Raw genomic sequence first — 20,000 nt, 5'->3', positions numbered from 1 at the left:
AATAATAATAATAATTAAATAATAACAACAACAACAACAACAATAATAATAATAATAATAATAATAATAATAATAATAATAATAATAATGATAATAATAATAACGCATGGTACGTGAGAAATTAATGTTGACACGAAGCTCGTTAACAGAAACACTAAAATCTAATTTTTATTGTACATGTTTCAAAAAGTTATTGTGCAACACTATATACTTTTACATGTCTTTATCCATTACTTTTTCGAATTTATCTATTCTATATTTATTCTGTTTTTCATGTTTATTTTCTATATCATTATATGATTTGTAAGGTAAAGATTTTTTTTTTTTTTGTATGAACGTTTTTTCATTATGATGAATTAATAAAAGATGAAAAAATATTAAAAAGTAACCAGTTATAATGCAACTATCAGTCTTGAATAACCGTTATCTTTATTCACAATTTAATGAAAAGAAATAGCACCAGGTTTATATATTTGGAACTTAATCTATAGACTTTGGAATATACATTGCTGTTCTAACAGGCTCTTTCTCGAAATGATAAATATACTCTTATATTACCTTTTCCTATTTCACATTTAACTAATCTTTCCTTTCTCTAGAAATGTGTGACATAATTGCAAGCAAAAATTAAGCACAAAATACTCTATTATCAATACAATGAATACGAATTAAAAACTATACTTAATTTTCTTATTTAATGAGGCACATTTGCACTGACTCGCAGCGGTGCTCTTAGCTCGGAAAAGTTTCCTGCTATCTGATTGGTTAGAATCATCTTCTCCAACCAGTCAGCGAGCAGGAAACTTTTCCGAGCTAAAAGGGCACCCCTGTGAATCGATGCAATTATGCCTCACTAAAAAGAACTGACTACAGTACATAACCTGATTTGTCAAAGTGTCAATGTGAAACTGGGAATCACTGCTTCCGGTGAAGACTGATATGGCACCTTCAACTATCGCTGTCTCCAATCTAATTCCCTGGTTGTCTCCTCTCATGATGTAGCGAGACACAGATGTCCTTTCGGTTAGAGCCTCACTCTCCTTGTTGCCATTAAACTGAGGAGTAAAATGCTGCTAATCAGACAGGAGAAATATTGCAGAATGTCAATAAAAATGGGAATAAAATGTTTCTAATTAAACAGGAGAAATATTGCAGAATGTCAATAAAAAGGGAATAAAATGTTTCTAATTAGACAGGAGAAATATTGCAGAATATCAATAAAAAAAAGGAATAAAATGTTTTAAATCAGGCAGGAGAAATATTGCAGAATGTCAATAAAAAAGGAATAAAAGGTTTCTAATCCGGCAGAAATATTGCAGAATGTCAATAAAAATGGAATAAAATGTTTCTAATTAGACTGGAGAAATATTGCAGAATATCAATAAAAAAGGAATAAAATGTTTTAGATCAGGCAGGAGAAATATCGCAGAATGTCAATAAAAAAGGAATGAAATGTTTCTAATCAAGCAGGAGAAATATTACGGAATGTCAATAGAAAAAGGAATAAAATGTTTCTAATCAGACATGAGAAATATTGCAGAATATCAATAAAAAAAAGGAATAAAATGTTTTAAATCAGGCAGGAGAAATATTGCAGACTGTCAATAAAAAAGGAATGAAATGTTTCTAATCAGGCAGGAGAAATATTGCAGAATATCAATAAAAAAAGGAATAAAATGTTTTAGATCAGGCAGGAGAAATATCGCAGAATGTCAATAAAAAAGGAATGAAATGTTTCTAATCAAGCAGGAGAAATATTACAGAATGTCAATAAAAAAAGGAATAAAATGTTTCTAATCAGGCAGGAGAAATATTACAGAATGTCAATAGAAAAAGGAATAAAATGTTTCTAATCAGGCAGGAGAAATATTGCAGAATATCAATGAAAAAAGGAATAAAATGTTTTAAATCAGGCAGGAGAAATATGGCAGAATGTCAATAAAAGAGGAATGAAATGTTTCTAATCAGGCAGGAAAAATATAGCAGAATGTCAATAGAAAAAGGAATAAAATGTTTCTAATCAGGCAGGAGAAATATTACTGTATGTCAATAATAAAGGGAATAAAATGTTTCTAATCAGGCAGGAGAATTATTACAGTATATTGATAGAAAAAAGAACTCTATGAACAGGTCATATGTATGGAATATCAGTAGCTGAGGATTGACATAGACTATTAGAATGAATAGACTCTACCTGAAATAGAAGAAAACTTTGTCTAACAACAGAGTAAAAATAGATTACCTATTACTCCACAAAAATCAGTTAACAAAAGTGGCTTTGCTTAGTGCAAATTTTTTTATGCTTACAGAAGAGACTGCTGAAGATGTAAGGAATGCAGTCGAAAGATGAAGTCAAGAGATTGAATACTGGAAAGCCATTTAAGGTTAATGAGATCACACCTGAGAGGCTACAGTATGGAAAATAGTGCGGCTGCCTACAGAGAAAATATATGCAAAGGGGTATGGATAATTGCTAAATATTATATGAAGGAAGATAATCTTTAAGACTAACAATTATAAATTTTCAAATTAATCAGTATACTTGGGAATGTGTATGACTGGGCTATAATCAATAAGGAAGACAGTGTGTGGACCAACTAATGCTTTTCACAGAGTATTTAGATATAAGTGAACAATATATCATCATTACAGAATCCAAGCCATGTAAGGTTAATGAGATCACACCTGAGAGGCTACAGTATGGAAAATAGTGCGGCTGCCTACAGAGAAAATATATGCAAAGGGGTATGGATAATTGCTAAATATTATATGAAGGAAGATAATCTTTAAGACTAACAATTATAAATTTGAAAATAAATCAGTATACTTAGGAATGTGTATAACTGGGCTATAATTAATAAGGAAGATAGTGTGTAGACTGTAGACCAACTAATGCTTTTCACAGAGTATTTAGATATAAGTGAACAATATATCATCATTACAGAATCCAAGAGATGATACAAGGAAGGGTATTCATGTCCAGCGTTGAGGGACAAAAAGGGGGTTAAGTTAATGTTTGTTGTAAATGCAGTGTTTCTGGCATTAAATGACAGTAAAGAATAAATTAATGTACTGTAGGATTTTGGTGACAGTCCTGAGAATCTACTGAAACTGATATATGAGTTTAAAAGTAAAAGGTTAATGTTAAGTTAAATGATGAAATAAAGATAAATAATCTTATATCATTGTGGTTGGTGAAATAAGGCTGATTTGGATATGTATTTCGAGCAATTGTAACAGATGAAGGTACAATTAAAGGAAAAAAAAGGACATATGCCAAAAATACAAAGATGGAGGAGAAGTATTTATGAAAGGAAATGTTGTATCCCGGGATTGTTTAAGCAACCTTCTCTTATGAAATCCAAGTATGGATGTGAATAAAAAAGTAAACAAGTAGATGCTATGAAAATTACCTGTTTGTGTATTATTTGTGTAATAAGAAGGTATGAAAGGAGAAATGTATGGATGTATGAGGAATCTTTAATAAAGGCTTAGCAAGAATTAAATCATGGTAGCAAGAGTGACATCTTAAATCAGAAGTTCCCGAGTAAGACTAAGTATGTGATTAAAATCATAAATCATATATTGGTAAAAAAAAAAAAAGGAATACAAATTAAAATTTTTGCAGAGTGTAAAGGTTAACCACAAAATTAACAGAATTCTAAGATCATAAAGTAATTTTTCTTTTTAACCATAAGCTATTCACGAGGAATATAAATGTTAAAAATATTGTAAAGTAATAATGTCTTAAGGCATTTTTTTTCTCTCTGCATTTACTTTTCTGGTTTTAATTGAATATTCTTTTAATCATTATTTATAATAAATGATATCGGCGTCAATGACCGATGTCAGGATGCCAGAGACCTTCAAATCATTCATTCATTCATTCATTCATTATCCTCTCACATTATCCTAATTCACTCAGCTCAAAGATATAAAAAAATGAACTTTTAGAAATTTTATTATATTAACAATAAACAGCTTGGATACCCCCATTCCTAATATCCATTATAGCACTGCCAACAATTTTCGGATCAAAGCTTTCTCCTAAATAGTCAACGGAATACTTACAGATACTTCTACCGGTAAACTGCACATATCGTAGTCGACGGTTCTCGTGACGATCCAGAGATCGTCCTGGAGATCTGGAACATCCGTGTCTGTTTGGTCGCTTGATGATTTGTGACTGGAAAGGGAGTCTTACGTAAGTGTTTCTATTCCAGTTTATCTTGAGTATAGAAAGTGGGTAGATTCAAATAATTAAAAATATTCCATTTTCATTGAAATTACGTTCAATCATGTTGTCTTATACATTATAGTCAATTCTTTTTAGTGAGGCAGATTTGCACCGACTTGCAGGGCTGCCCTTTTAGCTCGGAAAATTTTCCTGATCGCTGATTGGTTGGACAAGATAATTCTAACCAATCACATAGCAGGAAACTTTCCGAGCTAAAAGGGCACCGCTACGAGTCAGTATAGAATCAAAGCTTATAGTTACAAAATTTAATTCTAAAAAGTTTCTTACTCCATTGTTTTTCTATGTATGAATGGGAATGACTTTTATTACAGAAGGAAATCAAAGATAATATATTTGTACGCCATATACAAACATTAAAGATATTTAACTGTTTTAAATTAATACATTAATCAAAAGTAAAAAGTTTCCTATTACGAACATTTGAAATCTATATTTCGCCTTTTTCAGTCTAAGATAATCTGTGGTTCTTGTTGTTTTTGTTATTATTATTATTATTATTATTATTATTATTATTATTATTATTATTATTATTATTATTATTTTTATTACTTTTATTTTCATTATCATTTTTAGCTAAGATACAACCGTAGTTGGAAAAAGCAGGACACTATAAGCCCAAGGGCTCCAAGAGGATAAATAACCCAGTGAGGAGAAAAAATAAGGAAATAGATAAAGCACAAGAGAAGTAATAAACAATTGAAATAAAAAACATTTTAAGAACAGTATCAAAATTAAAAGAGATCTTTCATATATAAACTATAAAAAGAGACTTATGTCAGCCTGTTCAACATAAAAGCATTAGCTGCAAGTTTGAACTTTTGAAGACCCAAACGAATATCATGAGACAATTACCTGGAAGACGAAGCGGTTGTTTCCCTCTGAACATCCTCTTCCAATTCCGACGCTCCCTCGTCTATGATGATTGCAGCATCCAGTTCTGGAATCTGCATGACTGTGTACCTATTGCAAAACAGAGTTTAGCATAAGAGAGGTCATTAAAGGTTTAAAGGTTCCTCGTGAATGGCAGAGGCAAGGGACAGTGACATTGCCCTAGCAATCAGGACAATGCCCTAGAGACTGACCATATATTATATGATCAGCGCCGAAGCCTCCTCCCCACCCAAGCTAGGACCAGGGGAAGGCCAGGCAGTGGCTGCTGATAACTCAGAAGATAGACCTATAGCCTCCCCCAGAGCCCCCAACCTTAGCTCGGAAGGATGGTAAGGTTGCAGACACTAATGGCACTAGCGAGTCTGAGCGGAACTTGAACCCCCGTCTGGCAAACCCCAGACAGAGGCGTTACCAATCAGGCCAGTTACTTTACCCTTGAAAACCTGGGTATGATAATAAATACAAGCTGCTCCAGACCAAAGGTTCTGTTTGACATAAGCCCAGAAGAAAAGATCTATTTCAAAATAGTTATTCCTCTTATCAATAGAATAAACAAGTTCTAAATCAATATCTTGTCTATAGATTTGTACAGTAAATGGATTTTACACTAGCTTTCAAAAATGATTATAATAATAAACAATAGGAAACCGACCTAATATAAAATACATTGAAAATACATATAAAAAAATAAAGATCTTCAATATAGTACAATGTAAAACTTAAAAATGTAAATGATTGTTTCCATTCTTATTGATAGCTACTTATAGATTCAATCGTATCACAGGGAATAATAATTCACGGTATACATAAATGTAAACATACATACAGTCATAGATCCACACAAAGCCATCTATATAAAAATTCTGCATATAAAGAAAATTTCATCTAATTTACGGTATACAAAAATATAAACATCCATACAGTCATATAAATACACATAAGTGTAAACCTACATATGAATGTAAACATACAAATATATATTTACACGCACACACACACACACACATATATATATATATATATATATATATATATATATATATATAAATATACTGTATATATATACATACGTATATATATCCATATTATATATATATATATATATATATATATCCATATTATATATATATTATATATATACATACACATATATATGTATATATGCACACACATATATACACACATATACACACACACATATATATATATATAAATATATATATATGTATATATATACAGGTATATACATACATATATATATATACAGTATATATATATATATATATATATATATATATATATATATATATATATTTGTTTGCGTATTTGAGTATGTATGACTATGGAGAGAAAAAAATAATGGTTGGAAGATTTCTAAATTAGCAACCTGGCAAAGCACTGAATATATTTTACCACTTTTCGCCAAGGGTCTGGTTTACTCATTATCAAGGATAATCAGACAGACCTATGTTTATGACCATCATAACGGCAGGACTCACCAACTCATGCAGCGCCCTCCAATGAGTTCCTCCTCTATTTCAAAATTGGGTCGTGGAATCCCATCCTCCCTTTTCTTCATTTCCTCCTGCAACAAAAAGTAAACTGATTAATTGCATTAAAGATTTGACTGAATGTTCGTATGGTTACGATTCTTCCATAAAATCTAAAATTTTATTATTACTATTTCTTCGGATATGCACTTATAGATTGATGTATACGTGCACACGCGCGCACACACACACATATATATATTGTATATATATATTATATATATATACATATATATATATATACATATATATATACTGTATATACAGTATATATATATATATATATATATATATATATATATGTATATATATATATATATATATATATCATATATTGGGGAAGAATTGAATAAAAAGCTCAAGATAGAGACGACTGGCGAAATCTAACAGAGGCCCTTTGCGTCAATAGACGTAGGATGAGATAATGACGATGATGATGATGATGATATTATATAATATATATTTGTATGCATACACTCGTTCGTTTCTTAAATTTACGTAAATTCATAATGTTTACTGGAACATTGTAGGCAATTGCTAATTCGATAATAAATAGTCCGGTTGCAAAATTCACCTAAAAATTCATGTAAAAAATCAATCAGAACTTTGTAGTCTTGCGACTGCGCAGTTAAAGGCAAATTTATTCTAAATACATTTGGGACAATTAACAAATACAATCTTATTACGCTATATAACTTTATCCTTCTTTAGCTACCGAAGGCAAGACAACTGTAATTGGATGATAATGTACTTACCCAAAGAGTACTGAAGGGAAACGTGCCTACGACTGCTTTACGGTGAACAGTAAAAAGCAAATTTATTCTAAATACATTCGGGACAATTAACAAATACAATCTTATTACGCTATATAACTTTATCCTTTAGCTACCAAATGCAAGACAACTGTAATTGGATGATATGTACTTACCCAAAGAGTACTGAAGGGAAACGTGCCTACGACTGTTTTACGGATGTTCGTCATCCAGATGGGCTCATCCATTGGAACGTCCATGTAGCTCTCATCCTTGAATCAAGCAGAGGAAGAAGGATATTGAAAGTGAATGCAAAGAAAACCTTCCTCAAGCCAACAAAACCAGTTACCAAATGTGGCTCTTCTCTATTGGTCTTTCATTCAAAAATATTTTGAGAATTTGCTCGCCCTGTAAAGAATTTTTCTAAAAACTATCTTAACCTTTTTATTTCTTATAAGCTTGCAGATTGTTCAATTTAAACTTTTTATTTTTGATAAGCTTGCAGATTGTTCAATTTAACATTTTTATTTTTGATAAGCCTGCAGATTGTTCAATTTAACATTTTTATTTTTGATAAGCTTGCAGATTGTTCAATTTAACATTTTTATTTTTGATAAGCTTGCATTGTTCAATTTAACATTTTCATTCTTGATAAGCTTGCAGATGGTTCATTAACCAAATGACATTGTTGTTAACTTCTCCTGCTACTTCTCTTGCTTTATATAAAACTAAAGTTATCGATTAACACTTCGAGAGGTTTCATAATAATTTATTAGTCTCATCTAAAAGCATCGAATAAAATGTGCTTATAGTAGTTTTTGTCCAGCCGATTATTACCCTATTTCTGAGTCACCTAATACCTCAAGTTATTGAAAGCCTTGAACTTGTGTTTCACAAGAAACTTGCTCTCGCCACCTAAAATCTCTCTGAATGTGCTTGAATAAGTCAGTGTTTTATGAATTCAACTCATTTTACCCTTTTTGATGGATGAAACCCACCATTGACACTTGCTCTTGTAATGAAAACTCATATTGGTCGTTAATTTTAAAGGGAAACCTCACTTTGCCACGAGTTTTTACAAAGCCTCGTCCTGAAACCATTTTGTGTCAAGGAATCCTCACCTTAATATCTATTATTCAAATGAATACTCACCTTTCCATTAAGTGAGACCAGAAACGGAGACTGGAGCAATTCTCTGCCTTCACTCAGGTTCTCGTATGAAATGGGTAGGGGTCTTCGAAGATCACAGCTGTGGTCGTCGTGAAAGTCTCCCACTTTTATTTTATCGAACTGAAAAAGTAAAAAACAAAAATAGATCAAGAAAAGCTAGATCTGTTATGATGGTGAAAAGATTTACGAAGTTATGCTTAAAAGGCCAACCATATGTTGATTATCTTTTTTCATGAAGGAGATATTATTATTATTATTATTATTATTATTATTATTATTATTATCATTATTATTATTATTATTATTATTATTATTACTTGCTAAGCTACAACCTTAGTTGGAAAAGCAGGATGCTACAAGGACATGGGCTCCAACAGGGAAAATAGCCCAGGGAGGAAAGGAAACAATGAAAGTAAAGTATTTTAAGAATAGTAACAACATTAAAATAAATATAACCTATATAAACTATAAAACTTGAACAAAACAATAGGAAGAGCAATAAGACAGATGAGTGTGCCCGAGTGTACCCTCAAGCAAGAGAACTGTAACCCAAGACAGTGGAAGACCATGGTACAAAGGCTATGGCCCTACCCAAGATTAGAGAACAATGGTTTGGTTTTGGAGTGTCCTTCTCCTAGATGAGCTGCTTAGAAAACAATAGGTCGAAACACCCAGGAGAAAGGTTTTACGAAGTTATACTTAAAACACCAATCATTTAACCACTATTTTTTCTATTGTGAAGGATAGATGAGCTTTCCTCTTACAAAAAAAAGAGCGTAAGAGAATTTTTTTGTCACATGGATCGTTTCCCTTTTAAAAGAACTAAGAATATCTCGTTACTTGACTAAATAAAAGACTTGTTGTTATAAAGTATAGCAACTCCTGAAATAGATATCTCAGTGATATACACACAAACTCATATATATATATATATATATATATATATATATATATATATATATATATATATATACATATATATGTATGTATATACACACAACCATATATATATATATATATATATATATATATATATATATATATATATACACACACATTATATACATATATATACATATGTATGCATACATATACATACATATATATAATATATATATATATATATATATATATATATATATATATATACTGTATATGTAACTTCGTCAATAACTCATGACTTTTTAAAACGAAAAATATCCCTTAATTTTCAATTTGGGGAAGTAATCTATACCCAAAGAGAAGTATATGAAATAATCTATGTAGGAGAGAGAGAGAGAGAGAGAGAGAGAGAGAGAGAGAGAGAGAGAGAGAGAGAGAGAGAGAGAGAGAGAGAGAGAGAGAGCAATCTGATACACGAAAGACTTATGAAAAAAAAATAGAAAATAAAATCCACCTTCATTGTGATGTTGAGATCGGCAGCCATTTGAACAGTCACATCCATCTCTATGCCTACAGCAGCGAGCTGATGTCTCTTTTCAATAATTCCCGTTGCCAGTATTCCTCTGTACTGATATCGGTACTCTAGACCTGGTTGCAGGGCGAGGGAAAGACCTGTGGGCAAATGAAAATAAGATGCTACGGTCACCTGAAGATCTGTGGGGAGATGAAAATAAGATTCTATTGTCAGCTTTAGACCTGTGGACAGATAAATATAAGATGCTAATGTCAGCTGAAGACCTGTGGGCAGATGAAAATAAGATGCTACTGTCAGCTGAAGACCAGTGGGCAGATGAAAGAAAATGCTACTGTTAGCTGAAGACCTATGGACAGATGAAAATAAGATGCTACTGTCAGCTGAAGACCTGTGAGTAGATGAAAATAAGATTCTTTTGTCAGCTGAAGACCTGTGGGCAGATGAAAATAAGATGCTACTGTCAGCTGAAGACCTGTGGGCAGATGAAAATAAGATGCTACTGTCAGCTGAAGACCTGTGGGCAGATGAAAATAAGATTCTATTGTCAGCTGAAGACCTGTGGGCAGATGAAAATAAGATGCTACTGTCAGCTGAAGACCTGTGGGCAGATGAAAACTAGATGCTACTGTCAGCTGAAGACCTATAGGCAGATGAAAATAAGATGCTACTGTCAGCTGAAGACCTGTGGCCAGATGAAAATAAGATTCTTTTGTCAGCTGAAGACCTGTGGGCAGATGAAAATAAGATGCTATTGTCAGCTGAAGACCTGTGGGCAGATGAAAATAAGATGCTACTGTCAGCTGAAGACCTGTAGGCAGATGAAAATAAGATTCTATTGTCAGCTGAACACCTGTGGGCAGATGAAAATAAGATGCTACTGTCAGCTGAAGACCTGTAGGCAGATGAAAATAAGATTCTATTGTCAGCTGAAGACCTGTGGTCAGATGAAAATAAGATGCTATTGTTAGCTGAAGACCTGTAGGCAGATGAAAATAAGATGCTATTGTCAGCTGAAGACCTGTGGGCAGATGAAAATAAGATGCTATAGTCAGCTGAAGACCTGTGGGCAGATGAAAATAAGATGCTACTGTCAGCTGAAGACCTGTGGGCAGATGAAAATAAGATGCTATTGTCAGCTGAAGACCTGTAGGCAGATGAAAATAAGATTCTATTGTCAGCTGAAGACCTGTGGGCAGATGAAAATAAGATGCTATTGTCAGCTGAAGACCTGTAGGCAGATGAAAATAAGATGCTATTGTCAGCTGGACACCTGTGGGCAGATGAAAATAAGATGCTATTGTCAGCTGAAGACCTGTGGGCAGATGAAAATAAGATGCTATTGTCAGCTGACCACCTGTGGGCAGATGAAAATAAGATGCTACTGTCAGCTGAAGACCTGTGGGCAGATGAAAATAAGATTCTATTGTCAGCTGAACACCTGTGGGCAGATGAAAATAAGATGCTACTGTCAGCTGAAGACCTGTGGACAGATGAAAATAAGATGCTACTGTCAGCTGAAGACCTGTAGGCAGATGAAAATAAGATTCTATTGTCAGCTGAAGACCTGTGGGCAGATGAAAATAAGATGCTACTGTCAGCTGAAGACCTGTGGGCAGATGAAAATAAGATGCTATTGTCAGCTGAAGACCTGTGGGCAGATGAAAATAAGATGCTATTGTCAGCTGAAGACCTGTGGGCAGATGAAAATAAGATGCTACTGTCAGCTGAAGACCTGTAGGCAGATGAAAATAAGATTCTATTGTCAGCTGAACACATGTGGGCAGATGAAAATAAGATGTTACTGTCAGCTGAAGACCTGTGGGCAGATGAAAATAAGATGCTACTGTCAGCTGAAGACCTGTAGGCAGATGAAAATAAGATTCTATTGTCAGCTGAACACCTGTGGGCAGATGAAAATAAGATGCTACTGTCAGCTGAAGACCTATAGGCAGATGAAAATAAAATGCTACTGTCAGCTGAAGACATGTGGGCAGATGAAAATAAGATTCTTTTGTCAGCTGAAGACCTGTGGGCAGATGAAAATAAGATGCTACTGTCAGCTGAAGACCTGCGGGCAGATGAAAATAAGATGCTACTGTCAGCTGAAGACCTGTAAACAGATGAAAGTAAGATTCTATTGTCAGTAGAAGCCCTGTGGGCAGATAAAAATAAGATGCTACTGTCAGCTGAATTCCTCGTCGCGAGATAAAGAGGATGCAGTTGTTTAAATTGAAGCCATTTTTATAAATCTATCTTGAAAGAACTTTAAATATACATAGATTTATACATATACCTATGTCCAGATAAAATACGAGGTGCTACTGTCAGTTGATAGTTCTTAGTCGTGTGATAAAGAGTTGTATTCTTTTATGCATCAAATCCATGTTTATTAATCTATCATGAAATTATCTTAAACATATACAGTTATAGATATATACCTTATGTACACACAATTATACATATATCTATAAACTCACATACCCCTCTCACTCTGTATACTTGTATATTCACTAAAACAAAGTTAGGTTTTACCCACCATTAAGCCGTTTTGATAATTTTGACCATCGTTTTCACATAACATCTTCCCATACTATACAGTTGGCATACTTAAATCACGTACACGTCACGGGAAGATAAGGACATTTCTGAAAGCTGTACCGTGTAGCAGGCAAATCTGTGCTCAGCAAAAGAGAAACTTGACAACGCTGTCTGTAAAATTTATAAAATGCTTTTGATTACTGTTTATAAACTCAGCGACTTCGTTTTACAGGCAGTGTTGCCAACAGTTTCTTTATTGGTAAACACAGCGTTACCTGCTATAATGCACAACTATCAGACGTCTCCTTACCTCCCTGTGACGTGTACAGGAATGAATGAAGTCAACTGTACAGTACCATCCCGTTATAATAAGATAATTCTAGTTATTATTATTATTATTATTATTATTATTATTATTATTATTATTATTTATGGGTATTTTTGATGACATATTCCTGATTAGATCGCAGTTGAATCTGTGGAACTTCAGAAGTTTAAACTTGCAGCGAATGTTTTTATGTTAAAAAGGCTGACATAAGTCTCTCTTCATAGTTTATATGACAGATTTATTTTAACGTTGTTAATGATCTTTAATTATTCCTTATTAATTACTCATTACTTCTCGTGTAGTTTAAGCATTTCCTTTCCTAACTGGGCTAGTTTTTCCTGTTGGAGCCCGTGGCCTTACAGCATCCTGCTTTTCCAACTAGGCTTGTAGCTTAGCTTATAACAACAACAACAATAATAATAATAATAATAATAATAATAATAATAATAATAATAATAATGATGATGATAACAACAGCAAGAACAATAATAATAATAATAATAATAATAATAATAATAATAATAATAATAATAATAATAATGATAATAATAATGTATTTGGATAATTGTTCTGAGAACAGCGTCTGATTCGGAAAATATTTGTGACAATCACAATCTGCTTATCAGCGGTAACAATCAGATAATACCCGATACAACTGTATCCCTGAAAGCCTGTCTGCAATGAATGTGTCAAGAACCGAGAGACACAAGAAAATCAAAGCAGAAAATAGTGCTACGTAACAAAAGAAGTATAATAGTTATCCAAAAATTATTCGGTTAAGCAGGAGTTAACGAACCGTCTCCCCGAGTGAGCTTTTATTGTTTTCTTTTGTAAAGAAGTATAATTTGATTTTTTTTTTTTTTTACAATTTTTAATATTGTATACACATCATAATACATTTACATGAATGCATTTTGTAATTAACAAAATTTCACAATTGCACATTTTACTATTCATCTAGATGTTTTTTTTTTTTTTTTTTTTTTAATTCCCGACTGAGATTGTCCGCTTCATGCGAGCCCTCTGCCGATTCTATTCAGAAGTAAACAAAGGGTCCTTAAAATTATGCAATATCCAGAATAGCCTGGCAGAACTTGGCCTTGAATCTTAAAAAATTACATGTCTGGTTACAAGCAACATTGTACGGCTGTGAAGTGGTGTTCCTTTCGGACATGAAGCAAGATGTTAATGTTGTTTCATGTTCCTTTATAATTTTATTTAGCATTTTCATATGATAATACTGGAAACGGCTATGTCGACGGTATTTTACATACATACAGTTCATACATAGGTAGATATGAGTGCGTGTGAGTTTGATCATGATGAAAAGGAGATAAAATGATAGAAATATCAAATTTCCAATACTTCAGATTGGGACTTCAACAAAATCAACTGTTACGTTAGGGTGTTTATATCATGCAATTCGTAAACAGGAATTATGCCGTATATGGGAAAACAATCAATGCATGTTATATATTTCAAAAGTAAATGTAATAAAAAATAAAAAATGAAAAAACACCATTGAGATAAATGAAAATAATAAAAGGTAACTGAACAACAAATTTATATAAAGAAAAAATAACATCAGCAATCTTTTATAAGTAGTCTACAAATGGAATTAAAAAATATAAGCAGGCAATGGTATTATTAAAAGAAGTGATTCGCACTTGAGAACGAAGATAGACTATAGAAAACGCACACTTATGTACACACATAAACACACACACACACACACACACACACACATATATATATATATATATATATATATATATATATATATATATATATATATATATATTATATATACTATATATATATATATATATATATATATATATATATATATATATATATATATATATATATATATATATACTTGTATATGTAGATGAGAGAGAGAGAGAGAGAGAGAGAGAGAGAGAGAGAGAGAGAGAGAGAGAGAGAGAGAGAGAGAGATATATATATACGAAAATAGAATACGTGTGAATATACTTCAGTAGTCATCACCACAGTGCACCGCTGTTAGGATTATCAGCCGACTGAAATAATCACTCACCCAGAAACAAGGACAGACGTACTGAGAGTACACGGGTTTACATCTCTACAGTAAGCTACAGATGGAAAAATAACGGGAGAATCCTTCTGTTGGTAACATAGGATACATTCATAGAAATAGCAACATTTGAACAATTCCTACAGATGGTAACATATGAGTAAATTTTGATTTTATTGTGGGATCCCTTGGGATTGTAGCATCCTGCTCTTCCAACTAGGGTTGTGGCTTGGATGATAATAATAATAATAATAATAATAATAATAATAATAATAATAATAATAGTAATAATAATAATAATAATAATAATAATAATAATAATAATAATAATAATAATAATAATAATTGATGATAATAATAATTAAAATGATAACAATAATAATAATTATAATAATAATGAAAATATTAATAATAATAATAATAATAGTAATAATGATAACAATAGTAATAATAATAATAATAATAATAATAATAATAATAATAATAATAATAATAATAGTTCACGAAAAATCATTTATCTTGCATTATATAAATCCCACTTCTAGCTACTTATTGCTTATGAACAAACATCATGCAAAGGCTACAATAATATATGTCATCAATTCCATGGCAGATTTGACTTCTCTTGCCTAACATAACTAATTTTCACAGGTATCAGCCTCCTAAGGTCTGTTGAAATCCTTTTATTAATATAAACTATGGTCACCCATCCAAACAGTGACTAAGCTTAACTTTCTTTATTTGGTGACTTCTTCATTCTCCCTTTCTCGTTGCTGCAAATATTTTGGCCTCCTCTCCCGATTTCAGCTTTTCTCTATTATTAAAATATAGATATTCTATTCTTTAAGTGACAAGTTTATTGCACTCTTTCATTACTCTTATTGCACTGGAATACATACGGTCATTGTATTAGTTTTCACGTTGCCTCCTACATTTTATGAGGATATTCATGTGTTGCAGTTCTTGGGGCCCGTGTATTTGGTCCCTGGATCGCTCATTGTGTACTGTGCACCACTCTAACCAGATCATAATGTAAATTGGCAAGAGTGTCTGTTAAGTCCAACGAATGGGAAAGAAATGGCAGGCCATCGCCAAAGATTTGTGGAATAAGGTGTGTGTATATGTATATGTATATGTATATATATATATATATATATATATATATATATATATATATATATTTACACATATATATGTATATATACATATATATATATATATATATATATATATATATATATTTACATATATACGTATATATATATATATATATATATATATATATATATATATAGTGTATATATACACACATATATATGTGTTTTGTGTTGTCAATGGTACCAGTAGATTGGGTTTGTGCATGTATTGTACCACTATATAAGGGTAAGGGAGATGTGCATGAGTGTTGTAATTCAAGAGGTATTAGTATGTTGAGTGTAGTTGGAAAAGTGTATGGTAGAGTAATGATTAATAGGATTAAGGATAAAACAGAGAATGCAATCTTGGAAGTACAGGGTGGTTTTAGAAGAGGTAGGGGTTGTATGAATCAGATTTTTACAGTTAGGCAGATATGCGAGAAATATTTAGCAAAAGGTAAGGAGGTGTATGTTGCGTTAATGGATCTGGAGAAAGCATATGATAGAGTTGATAGGGAAGCAATGTGGAATGTGATGAGGTTATATGGAGTTGGTGGAAGGTTGTTGCAAGCAGTGAAAAGTTTCTACAAAGGTAGTAAAGCATGTGTTAGAATAGGAAATGAAGTGAGAGATTGGTTTCCGGTGAGAGTGGGGCTGAGACAGTGATGTGTGATGTCGCCGTGGTTGTTTAACTTTTATGTTGATGGACTGGTGAGAGAGGTGAATGCTCGAGTGCTTGGACGAGGATTAAAACTGGTAGGCGAGAATGATCATGAATGGGAGGTAAATCAGTTGTTGTTTGCGGATGATACTGTACTGGTAGCAGACACAGAAGAGAAGCTTGACCGACTAGTGACAGAATTTGGAAGGGTGTGTGAGAGAAGGAAGTTGAGAGTTAATGTGGGTAAGAGTAAGGTTATGAAATGTACGAGAAGGGAAGGTGGTGCAAGGTTGAATGTCATGTTGAATGGAGAGTTACTTGAGGAGGTGGATCAGTTTAAGTACTTGGGGTCTGTTGTTACAGCAAATGGTGGAGTGGAAGCAGATGTACGTCAGAGAGTGAATGAAGGTTGCAAAGTGTTGGGGGCAGTTAAGGGAGTAGTAAAAAATAGAGGGTTGGGCATGAATGTAAAGAGAGTTCTGTATGAGAAAGTGATTGTACCAACTGTGATGTATGGATCGGAGTTGTGGGGAATGAAAGTGATGGAGAGACAGAAATTGAATGTGTTTGAGATGAAGTGTCTAAGGAGTATGGCTGGTGTATCTCGAGTAGATAGGGTTAGGAACGAAGTGGTGAGGGTGAAAACGGGTGTAAGAAATGAGTTAGCAGCTAGAGTGGATATGAATGTGTTGAGGTGGTTTGGCCATGTTGAGAGAATGGAAAATGGCTGTCTGCTAAAGAAGGTGATGAATGCAAGAGTTGATGGGAGAAGTACAAGAGAAAGGCCAAGGTTTGGTTGGATGGATGATGTGAAGAAAGCTCTGGGTGATAGGAGGATAGATGTGAGAGAGGCAAGAGAGCATGCTAGAAATAGGAATGAATGGCGAGCGATTGTGACGCAGTTCCGGTAGCCCCTGCTGCTTCCTCCGGTGCCTTAGATGACCGCGGAGGTAGCAGCAGTAGAGGATTCAGCATTATGAAGCTTCATCTGTGGTGGATAATGTGGGAGGTTGGGCTGTGGCACCCTAGCAGTACCTGCTGAACTCGGCTGAGTCCCTGGTTAGGCTGGAGGAACGTAGAGAGTAGAGGTCCCCTTTTTTGTTTTGTTTCATTGTTGATGTCGGCTACCCCCCAAAATGGGGGAAGTGCCTTTGGTATATGTATGTATGTATATGTATATATATATATATATATATATATATATATATATATATATATATACTGTATATATATATATATATATATATATATATAGAGAGAGAGAGAGAGAGAGAGAGAGAGAGAGAGAGAGAGAGAGAGAGAGAGAGAGAGAGAGAGAGAGAGAGACCAACAAATAGTCTTTAACTTTTAATTCCCTCCACTTCCGGAATAAATACAGTACTCAAATGGAGATTCATTGGACCAGGATTAGCACCAAAGTACTCGAACATGTTAGACTTTACAAATATCGAGCCATAAAGAGCTTTTAATATCGAATTCACTCTACTTACTGAACGAATAACCAAACGGATATTAATTATAGTTTTGTGTTTAACACACATTACTTTCATAATTTTAAATACTGAGCTCAAAAATTGAAAGTATGTAAATCAGGTGTGTATTGACAAAACCATCGTAAATAGCTACGTATTACAAAATTAGCAATTGACTATAATTGTGGAGAAGGATTGCTTTTGGTTCTAAATACAAACATATGAATTTTATAGTATTATTTACAGCAGATTTTAAATAAACATATTTTTTTCTTTGGTAGACTGGATGGTAAAGACTATACCGTCTAGCTCTATATTGGTTTAGAGGTCTAGGTTCCTATTGGATATTCATTGCCTTGGTAGAGTGAATTCACTATTGAAAACTATATTCAGCTTAACAATTGAGAGCATCAAATTTCATTATTGAAAACTATTTTTAGCTTAACAATTGAGAGCATCAAATTTCATTATTGAAAACTATTTTTTGCTTAACAATTGAGAGCATCAAATTTCATTATTGAAAACTATTTTTAGCTTAACAATTAAGAGCATCAAATTTCATTATTGAAAACTATTTTTTGCCTAACAATTGAGAGCATCAAATTTCATTATTGAAAACTATTTTTAGCTTGATAATTGAGAGCATCAAATTTCATTATTGAAAACTATCTTTAGCTTAACAATTGAGCATCAAATTTCATTATTGAAAACTATTTTTAGCTTAACAATTGAGAGCATCAAATTTAAAGGTGTTAAGGAGATAGCCATCATTAAAAGCCATCCAATAAACTTAGCTACCAGATATCATGGCGGAAATGGGTTGTTTTACATTCCGAATAAAATTTTCCAAATTTGGCATGTGTTGCAGAGTCAAGATCAACTTTATATAAGCTATCTATTTTCATGGTATCATGTTTAGTAAGAATTATTGTATAGAGGTTTTAATTCAGAGACATGGCTTTGAATCCTTACCATAAATAAATTCTTCTTTATGAGTTTATTCCCTAGATTTTTTATTAAGGTAAAATATCTGGTATCATGAAAGCTGCGTAGTTTAGTAGCAAAACTCTTATACACACAATGACACTTGTGTATATGCATTTAATCATTTTATACATATATATACAAACATATATATATATATATATATATATATATATATATATATATATATATATATATATGTATGTATGTATATAGGCCTATATATATATGTATGTATATATAACATATATATCTATATACGAGAACTCTACAAGCTTTTCTTAATCATTATCAACAACACCGTCAACTAGTGTTTGACTTCAGGAAGGCGCTCATCAAGGCACATAAAGTGAAAATGCAGTGGATGTTTCTGAGGGAGTGTAAAGCCGAATGTGTAATGCCCCGTTCTTTGATTTCCACTTCAATGCAGAGTTACAGAGGTTCATTCAGTAAACTACAAAACGTGATTTTGAATGCCCATATTGAAGTGTAAATGTTTCGAAGTGTCAGAAAAACTACGAAGAATATTCCGAAGAGACATTCCCATTGAATGGCAAATAAAGTTATTTGACTATGTATATAATCATCTTCGTCGTGATATTGCAGTGAATAGGAGGAGACTTGATAATAAATTAAAGTCTCTCATATCTAAATCAGATTGGAAAACTTATGGTAAAGATTCTAATTATGTGAATATGTCATCAAAGTCTTTAAATGACAATGAAAAGAACGTGTTAGCTCTAGGGTTAAAATTCAACAATCCGACAAAGAAACCAGATATAGTGAA

General features: G+C 32.6%; 1 protein-coding gene across 1 annotated transcript in view; it reads right to left on the bottom strand.

The window, feature by feature from the left end:
* The window catches only part of LOC137629580 (hemolymph clottable protein-like), a 69,559-nt gene that overhangs the window by 45,690 nt on the left and 3,869 nt on the right, over positions 1-20,000 (bottom strand). The window contains exons 2-8 of the mRNA XM_068361022.1: positions 10,018-10,175; positions 8,604-8,741; positions 7,628-7,723; positions 6,649-6,734; positions 5,111-5,218; positions 4,072-4,186; positions 882-1,055 (exon numbers count right to left, since the gene is read on the bottom strand). Coding sequence (XP_068217123.1) covers positions 882-1,055; positions 4,072-4,186; positions 5,111-5,218; positions 6,649-6,734; positions 7,628-7,723; positions 8,604-8,741; positions 10,018-10,175 — 875 coding nt within the window. The remainder of the gene's footprint in view (positions 1-881; positions 1,056-4,071; positions 4,187-5,110; positions 5,219-6,648; positions 6,735-7,627; positions 7,724-8,603; positions 8,742-10,017; positions 10,176-20,000) is intronic.

The sequence above is a fragment of the Palaemon carinicauda genome, chromosome 37, assembly GCF_036898095.1.
Source record: "Palaemon carinicauda isolate YSFRI2023 chromosome 37, ASM3689809v2, whole genome shotgun sequence".
NCBI classification, from domain to species: Eukaryota; Metazoa; Arthropoda; class Malacostraca; order Decapoda; family Palaemonidae; genus Palaemon; species Palaemon carinicauda.
The sequence above is the reverse complement of the archived record's forward strand: the minus strand, read 5'-3'. Positions and strand labels throughout refer to the sequence as shown.